Genomic DNA, 9,571 nt, shown 5'->3' on the forward strand with positions numbered 1-9,571 from the left:
ATCAAGCTTTAGGTGTTCCAAACTGGTCCCCAAGAAAAATGGAGGCACCCAAAATCAGTGGCCACTTTTAAAAATGTAGGCCTTGAGGAGCAGAGATATTAGATGAAAATAAGTTAATATACTCTAGAAACTACTGAGTTCTACTGTTTAATTCTACGATTCCCTTGTAAATAGAAATCTAGAAAATCTACAAAAAGTGGTGTTTGCTTTGCTGTATGTTATCTGTTCATAAATCATAAAGCTCTTATGACATCTGGCTCTGAGGACAAACCCAAGTCCTGATTGCAAATAAAAAAAAATATTGCCATTAGAGGACCAATTCCTGTTCACTTTATACGAGGAAGAAATCCCACGGAAGTTAATGGGACTAGTCATGTGAGAAAGGTGACCAAACTTTGGGTCATAATGAGAAATGATGTTTTCTGGAGCCCTACCTACTAATCTAGTAGACATGAAAATCCAACTGTTCTGACATTATACTGAGACGAGATAAATGGTAACGTAGGTTCAACTGGTTTGTTTTCATCCTTTATAGAAAAACCTGTGATAATGGTAAGAGATGTTCTGGGTTTTTTTGTGTGGTAACAATCTAAATGACCCATGTTGTTGCTTTGATCCTGTCCCCAGGTAAAGGAGATCTTGACAGCTCTGGGTTTGCTGACATGTGCCAATACAAGAACTGGAAGTCTTTCTGGGGGCCAGAGGAAGCGTCTTGCCATTGCTTTGGAGCTGGTGAACAACCCGCCAGTTATGTTTTTTGATGAACCTACCAGGTAAGTCAAGGCCAAATGTTAGAAAGTAGACTACTGCTACTGTGGGTGGGATTCATAGAGGTATTTAGGCACCTAACTCCCATTGATTTAAATGGGACTTAGATGCCTATCTACTTTTGTGATTCCGCGCCCCCCCCCCACCCCTGCATGTGCTAGAGAACAATCACAGAACATACTAGCCTTGTTAGCATTTTAGAATAGCTGAAACAGAAGAAAATTAAGACTTTCCTTTGAAACGCAGATACTAGATTATATGCTGCATGAAGTTATGTAGCTTCATGTTTGCTACACTCACCTTTCATTGCTAGGAAATGCTTAAAATATTTGCATCAGCATCTGTAAAACCTATAATTTTTGAATACTGATTTTAAAGGGCCTGATTTGCCACTGTGTTACTCCAGGTTACTCTGGGATAATATTATAGAAAGCAACTGAGTTACACCTGTTTAAAACCATAGAGCAATGCAAACCCCAAGAAATCGTTTCAGTAGGGTCACCATTTAGTGCACCAGGTTACTGTTGTAACCTGACATGACATGGGGCTATTAAAGGTGGTTGTTAGGGAAACAATATGGAAGAGGGCGATTGAGAGAAATCCTAGAGGGATCTCCCAGAAGAGCGGCAGAAAAAATTCTTCAGATTATAATGTGTAGTTTCCCTTGAAGTGAAGATGGCCAATCAGCTTAAACATTTTTGATAATTGCATTTTTAATTTAATACATTTAGGATCAAATTCTGCTTCAGGAAGACACTCATGACAACCCTGAAGTTAGTTGGGCCATAGATGTGTATCTGAGAGTAGAATCTGGCCCTTAGTTTGTTAGAACCCATGCATTAATCAGAACCCACAATCCTAGAATTTGAAAATTGCATACGGTAACCCTGTGAAGAACTTCCATTTTAATTAAGTATGATGCATGCTTGATAAAGGAAAAGGCCAAGGGAAGAGAGAAATAAGAACCCAGAGATACTGTGTGGTGTAGTGTTAGATGATAAAGATGTATTTTGTAAAAAGATAATAATGAGAGACAGAAACATCATAGCACATGTATTATTTTGAACAGTTGCATATGGAACCACATCTAATAAACACCTCTGTGCCTTTTTTTTCAGTGGCTTGGACAGTGCATCTTGCTTTCAGGTTGTCTCTCTCATGAAGGCGTTAGCCCAGGGTGGCAGGTCCATCATCTGTACTATTCATCAACCAAGTGCCAAACTGTTTGAGTTATTTGATCAGGTACCTTTCAGAAATTCTTCTGGTTTACATATTTGTTTAAATATGTTGTATGTATAATTGGTGCAGGCTGGAGATAATGCAAAATCACAGATCATGTCCCAAATCAGTATCACTAGAGTTGTAGGTTTGAACAAAATATGATTTTTCACTTTTTCCCTTCATGTTCCTGTTTTTATATTATATTATTTATTTATTTGATTTTTAAAGAATCTGGCTGGTAAATTTTAGAAGTCATGATTATCGCACTCCTGAATTTTGGGTCCTTTCCTGCCAATGTTTTGTGTGTTATAGTAAATAAGAATTAGTATGAGTGCGTTACTCTTAAAGTCTGTAATGTTGATAGGCCAAATTCTCATCCTGGCTACTCTGGTGTAAATTGAGAAAATTCCATTAATTTTTGATGGAATTACTCCGGTTTGATCCTGAATAACTGAGAACAGATTGCTTTTTTGTATTCATGTGAAAGAATAAAACAGAAAATTGAAGGCTGTCAGAAATCTTTGTTCACACTGATGGCAGGATATGGTCTGTTCCTGTTTAGATTAGATTTAAATTTACTTTAATCTTCTTATGCCATTTAAGTGAGAGTTGTGAGAGCTTAGAGAAAACCCACTCTACAGTAGGTGAACAAGCTCTTGAAGATTGCCACTCTTTCAATGAGTTTAAATGAAGTCAACAGAGAGGCTAAAAGCAAGACTAATCAAGCTATTTCTTACTGTTCTTCCTTCTCCTCCTGTTCCCCCATTGCCCCCTGAATTCGCCATCCCCATCTTCATACCAAAAACACGAATAATTTATGGAAATAAGATGGCACAGTCATGCCATTTCCAGCCTGCTTTCCAACCTGTGTCTATGGGATGAATTATGATGTTTCTATGTTAGTACACTACTAGCCCTGAAGGGGTTGTTTTGCAGAGTTCATATCTTGAACATCTCTAATATTCTGCAGATTTTCCATTAATTGTAGTTCCACGTTCAGTGTTGACAAATCTTTTCAATCTGTTGCTATTTTCTTCCAAATCAAACAGCTACTCACTGACTACTCCAGTTGCTATGAGAAAGCAGGTAGACACTGTGATGGGTTGGATCACAGAAACCCCCTTGGGAACTGCCAAGTGATGTGCTAAGACTACTTCTGCCCCTGCTTTCCTGCCCTGGCAGCTTAGGACTTAGGACATGCCAGTCTGCTCCAACACAGACCCAGGGTCTCAACCACGTGCCCCAAAGCTGCAGACTTAACTGAAAGCAACTTACAGAAGTGTTCCTGTCTTTAACACTCAGATGCCCAACTCCCAATGGGGTCTAAACTCCAAATAAATCTGTGTTACCCTGTATAAAGCTTATACGGGGTAAACTCATAAATTGTTCGCCCTCTATAACACTGATAGAGAGAAACGCACATCTGTTTGGTCCCCCTCCCCCTCAGGTATTAATTCATACTCTGGGTCAATTAATAAGTAAAAAGTGATTTTATTAAATACAGAAAGTAGGATCTAAGTGGTTCCAAGTAGTAACAGACAGAACAAAGTGAATGACCAAGTGAAATAAAATAAAACACGCAAATCTAAGCCTAATACAGTAATACAACTGAGTACTGATAAAATCTCACCCTGAGAGATGTTTCAATAAGTCTCTTTCACAGACTGGACTCCTTCCTAGTCTGGGCACAATCCTTTCCCCTGGTACAGTCCTTGTTCCAGCTCAGGTGGTAGCTAGGGGATTCCTCATGATGGCTCCCCGCTTTGTTCTGTTCCTCGCATAAGGCAGGAACCTTTGTCCCTCTCTGGGTTCCCACCCCCTCCTTCTCAATGGAAAAGCCCCAGGTTAAAGATGGATTCCAGTTCAGGTGACATGATCACATGTCACTGTAAGACTTCATTACCCACTTGCCAGCACAAACGTATACAGGGAGACTTACAAGAAAACAGAGCCATCTGCAGACAGTTGTCCTGGTTAATGGGAGTCATCAAGATTCCAAACCACCATTAATGGCCCACACTTTGCATAATTACAATAGGCCCTCAGAGTTATATTTCATATTTCTAGTTTCAGATACAAGAGTGGTACATTTATACAAATAGGATGACCACACTCAGTAGATTATAAATTTTGTAATGATACCTTACAAGAGACCTTTTGCGTGAAGCATATTCCAGTTACATTATATTTAAACTCATGAGCATATTTTCATAAAATCATATAGAGTGCAACATCACAGACACATTCAAAGGTTCTGATGTTTCCTCACTTTCTCTATCTTTTATTTTTCAGCTCTATGTTTTAAGTCAAGGACAATGTATTTACCGTGGGAAAGTGTTAAACCTTGTCCCTTATTTGAGAGATTTGGGTTTAAACTGTCCAACCTATCACAATCCAGCAGATTTTGGTAAGGAAAATTAAATAACTTTTCCAGTTTGCTTATTTTCCTTTTGATTAGCTCTTCTGGGTGAAATAGAAATAGTGAGGCTTTTATTGGTTTTTGTTTCTATATTTTTACTGTGTCAGTGTGGAATGAGTCCCCTGTTTTTTGTAAATCATTTTAATGCCATCTAGTGGTGGGACTAATTAGTGACTTTTTCTGATTGAAATGCAAACTATGGAATAGTAGGAAATGAAAGGCAGAATATGTGTCACGCCTATAAACTTCCACGGTTTTCTAATGAAACCCCACAGACCTTGTGAAAACAATACTATATCATTCTATAGTCATAGCTAAGTGTTTCACAGCAGCAGTAGGGACCAGAATAAATAGGTCTGCAATCCATATAATGAGTACTAAGGCAGCCAGACATTCATTATATTTCCTTTAAAATGTTGTATTTAACAAGTATTAGCAGCAGAAAAATGTAGGCTTTTTACAAAGAAATATTGTGCATTTAAGGCCTGCTTCTGCTCCCATTGAAATCAGTGGTAAAAGTTGTTATTGACTTCAGTGTTGCAGGATTAGGCCCCAATAGCCAAGCCTGTGACTAATGTATGGTGTAGAATGAGTAAATCTCCTCTAAATGCTCTATGTAGTGATGGAGGTTGCATCTGGTGAATACGGGGACCAGAACAGTCGGCTGGTCAGAGCAGCACGGGAAGGGATGTGCAACACAGACTACAAGAGAGATGCTGGTGGCGAGAATGAACTGAACCCCTTCTTATGGCATCGACCCTCTGACGAGGTAAATCCATGCAAAGCACTGAAGGGGAGGGAGGTTGAGAGAAATAATCGAAATATTAAGTAAGTAGCGGAGAGCTGTGCATGTTCTGCTGCATGGAACTGGGGCTTGTTAGTGAACAGTAAATAAGATTCTGCAAGGAGCTTAGTTTGTTGTGTTGTGTGTCACCTCAGGACTCTTCATCCACAGAAGGCTGTCACAGCTTCTCAGCCAGCTGCCTCACCCAGTTCTGCATCCTCTTTAAAAGAACTTTTCTCACCATCATGAGGGATTCGGTAAGGCTGCTTTTAACATACTTTTGTAGCCAAGGGCACTTTTCGTGTGTTTGTGAGGGTGGTGTCCTGGGTTTAACTTCAGCATCCACCTTATGTGCGTGCAGATTGGCACAGAACTTTAAAACACGGAGGTTGTGTTTTGCGTCTCAGTAATTATAGTATGAGAGTGGAGAATCAGACATTTTTGACTGGTATTCAGATAGGAGAAATATCTGAAAAAAATCCCATCCAGGGCCTGATTCTCTGCTACTCTACACTTTGTGCAGTCATTACCCCAGTGCAAAGGGAATGCAAAGTTGCACCAGTGTAAATGATTCTGCAAACTGCAAGGCAGTGGAGAATCAGGCTGTTATTAATTACAGTGTCATAAGGGGAGGGTTGGGATAAATTTGTCCTTTTCAAATATTACTGGCCAGTTAGTGAGGTGAAGTCACCGTGTGCATTGTGTATGTGTTTGGGTGTATGGAGGCTGCACAGCAGCAGGAATCTTCGGAAGAATTCTCAGGTCACTCAGCTAGAGTTCCTTTTGTGGCTCTGAATGGCTACACTGGATTAGGAGCGTCACCACCCTTTGAAATGCTGCAGCCTGCATTTCCACATGTGCCAGCATGGGACTGTTGCCCCCGTTGGTCAAAGCTCCCAATAGTTAATTAAGGTAAATTAAAATGTTTAGGTAAGACACTATAATTAATCTTAATGTCAAGGAATTATTATTCATCCAAAAAGATATATCCAGCTTCAGATTTTCCAGATTACCTGTCTAGGCATTATCCACTTAACTCATAATTTTCTTTGCTAGTTATCTACTGAGGCTACCCCACAGATGTCTTCAAAAGACCACCCTCTCATTGTATAATAGTTTCCTCGTCTCTTCCCGGTGGGATGCTCAGATTGGGCAGTTAATAGCTATAACTTAAGGAAATTTCTTTTTGCTTAATCATAAAGATGTGACTATTCTAGATTTTCTTCCGGCCTCTGTACCTGGTGCCATATCTATTGTAGTGATACTGAATTACTGAGAGAATACCAAGAGCTAATCAATGTCAGATTAAATTGGTTTTGTCAATATAAACTCAAAATGTCTTGTTTGACTCTTTCAAAGCCCTTTCTATTATGTTTCAGCTACTTTTTAGGCAGAGAAAGTCTGCTTCTCTTGAGGAAGTATGCCAGTGGCTACACAGAGATTGTCAGACACTATTCTGGGACATCCTCAGTTACAGCCTTTGCCTGGAGAGCAAAATTCTGTTTTCCATTGGTCCTTGTATCTGATTGGCAGGGGTACATCTAGAAATTCCATTAATGGAGCTTTGTCTGTCTGGAGCCCAATTAGCTAGTGGAAAATGACCATTTCTAAATAGTTCATTTTAGGATATATTTAAGATTTTTGCTGGCTGGTTAGTTGATTTTACATACAGTGTGGTAGCTGTTAGATCCAAACATGCTGATCAGAGATACTACTTTTCCTTGCTCCTAGGTCCTGACACATTTGCGGATCACATCACACATTGGAATTGGACTTCTTATAGGCTTGCTATATTTAGGGATTGGAAATGAAGCTAAGAAAGTCTTAAGCAACTCTGGCTTCCTCTTTTTTTCCATGTTGTTCCTTATGTTTGCTGCTCTTATGCCAACTGTCCTTACGTGTGAGTACTGACCACGTTGTTACTATATTTTTTGTAAAGAAGTTATTTTAGCTGGAATGAAGTAATCAGTGCTGGAGTATACCTATTTCATGTGAAACCACGTATGAATTTTGGCTTAATTTTGAATAAAAGTGAGTACATTTTGCACTCATTTGACTAATTGCACTGGATAGAGAAAAATTTCCAGCTCTGATCTGGAATTTGCCATGGTCCGAAGATGCCAGTGATGTGACCCTGTGTTGTATGTATACAATGTATATGGATAGGGACTAGGGTGACACCGCCAAGCTTTTTAACTTGTGACTCTTTAACGATAGGGCTGTCACCATAATCATGTGAGGGACTTGCAGAGCCTGCAAGGTTTTACATTGTAGGCTGTCATCTTAGATTCCCTCCAGGACAGGAAAGAAGACTTGTGGCTTTCAACTTTTAACCACATAGTTTTTAGTTTACAAAGCCTCTTTAAGGGAGAGCCATGTCATCTGAGCAGCCAGTGCACGTATTTGTCAATGAGCTACTCTCCAGGCTGACCTCTTGTGCCTCAAGAGACATGATTCAGTGTGTTGCTGGTCTGACAATTGTTTTGGAGTTCCAGACACACTGTAGTATTGCAGCTTCTCAGAATTACAAATGGGTAGGATATTATTATGCACAAGCATGTCACACTCTAACAGTGTAAGTAACCAGCTTATTAATTTTTATTCTATCTAGTTCCTCTTGAGATGGGTGTATTTCTCAGAGAGCATCTGAACTACTGGTACAGTCTGAAGGCCTACTATCTAGCTAAAACCATGGCTGATGTCCCTTTTCAGGTATATACTTTTGAATAAACCACAGAGCATTTTTATTGTATCCACTTGCAAATGAAGTAGATATCAGCATTTCATCAGTGTTTTAATCTCATTTAAATACCAGAGTGGTGGAAAACTGCCTGTGTGTTAGTGTATGAGCTTCCTGACTTAAACCAAACACCCTTTGGGAATAAATGGCAGGCCCTTATTGAAATCAAGATCCTGTGTCTAACCTGAGCTTTCCTGAATAAATAAACTAAAGAAAGACAGGGGCTTTTCATTTGTTTTTGTGCCTAGTGGCTGCAAAGGGCTGGTAGCAAGTGGAAGCTGTGTTTTTAGTCTAAGGTAGCATGCAAGACATGATAGATTTGATAGGATGTGATGGATGTACTATCTCCCCTCTGAGCATCATCACTTTCAGTACAGCATTGAGGGATGAGAGAGATGGGTTAAGTGGGATATAATGCTTTCTAGGTGTTTATATTGCTTTCAGCAACACTGAAACGCTCTGTATCGCTTTTGGCTTGAGTCTATAATGTAGTAACTGCAGATATATCTTTCTGCAGATTATGTTTCCTGTGGCATATTGCAGCATCGTGTATTGGATGACTTCACAGCCATCAGATGCGCTCCGATTTGTCCTGTTCGCGGCCCTGGGGACAATGACATCACTGGTGGCTCAGTCATTGGGTCTTCTGATAGGTGCAGCCTCCACATCACTTCAGGTACTGGCATTTGTGTGTTATGATCTCACCAGAACCTTGCTTCCCCTGCCAATGGCTTCTTGCCACGGCTGCTGCTGTAAGTTCCCTGACCTCCTTTGCACTTCTCATCTCGCTCTGAACCACCTGCAAAGAAACAGCAAAGAAGGGGTTCTCTAGCCGATTCTTGGTGTCTTTACAGCTGCTTAAGAATTAATAAATAATAGCGAGAAAGCAGTGATGTTGTTACAGCATTTGAAAGAATGAGCTCTTTAAGCACCTCAGCACTGAATGAGTTGCCAGATCACCCATCTCTTTCAAATGGATGTTATACCCCACTCACCCACAAGTGCATCATGTCCTATAAATTGCAGAACTGATGTGATTCTGTAGTGTAATGTGGGGTAGGGTGCTGGGGACTTGCAGCTGTTCTCACTAGTGGCATCCAAGTACAGACAGAAATGTGCAGGAGGCAAGGCAGAGTCACCACTAAACAGATCTATAACCCAAACCATCTACAGAGAGGGAGTGAAGCAGCTGTTGACATGACTGCTGCCCTGAAGAAGGAGTAGTTGCAGGGGGGCGACACTGCAATGCCATTCTGTAGCATGGCTGGGTGAACTTCAACTGCTTATCTGAGTTTGACACAGGACAGAGGATTTGTGCCTTAGAGAGTGTTTACTGAATTAAAGACCACCTTCCCCAACAGTAGTGAAGAAATTAAAAGCAGGGAGTACCCCGAACTCCTGGATGTTTCTTTGCTGTCTGAGAAGGCATCATTTGTTTCCTCCTTTTTCCAGGTGGCAACATTCGTGGGTCCAGTTACAGCCATCCCAGTCCTGCTTTTCTCAGGATTTTTTGTCAGCTTTGATACCATTCCCGCATACCTCCAATGGATGTCCTACATCTCATATGTCAGGTACCGTGTGGGACCTTAACCTGGAACTTTTTTTTTTTACAGCATATTCTTTTAGGATTTAATGTGAT

The 9,571-nt window shown here is 40.3% G+C and overlaps 1 protein-coding gene across 1 annotated transcript in view; it reads left to right on the plus strand.

Annotated features, from left to right (window-relative positions):
* ABCG1 (ATP binding cassette subfamily G member 1) overlaps positions 1 to 9,571 on the plus strand; it is an 81,146-nt gene that overhangs the window by 63,149 nt on the left and 8,426 nt on the right. The window contains exons 6-14 of the mRNA XM_054004876.1: positions 628 to 773; positions 1,887 to 2,010; positions 4,282 to 4,396; positions 5,029 to 5,177; positions 5,348 to 5,449; positions 6,924 to 7,092; positions 7,804 to 7,904; positions 8,450 to 8,608; positions 9,385 to 9,503. Of these exons, the coding sequence (XP_053860851.1) occupies positions 628 to 773; positions 1,887 to 2,010; positions 4,282 to 4,396; positions 5,029 to 5,177; positions 5,348 to 5,449; positions 6,924 to 7,092; positions 7,804 to 7,904; positions 8,450 to 8,608; positions 9,385 to 9,503 (1,184 nt within the window). The remainder of the gene's footprint in view (positions 1 to 627; positions 774 to 1,886; positions 2,011 to 4,281; positions 4,397 to 5,028; positions 5,178 to 5,347; positions 5,450 to 6,923; positions 7,093 to 7,803; positions 7,905 to 8,449; positions 8,609 to 9,384; positions 9,504 to 9,571) is intronic.

This window comes from Malaclemys terrapin, chromosome 1 (genome assembly GCF_027887155.1).
Source record: "Malaclemys terrapin pileata isolate rMalTer1 chromosome 1, rMalTer1.hap1, whole genome shotgun sequence".
Taxonomy (NCBI): domain Eukaryota; kingdom Metazoa; phylum Chordata; order Testudines; family Emydidae; genus Malaclemys; species Malaclemys terrapin.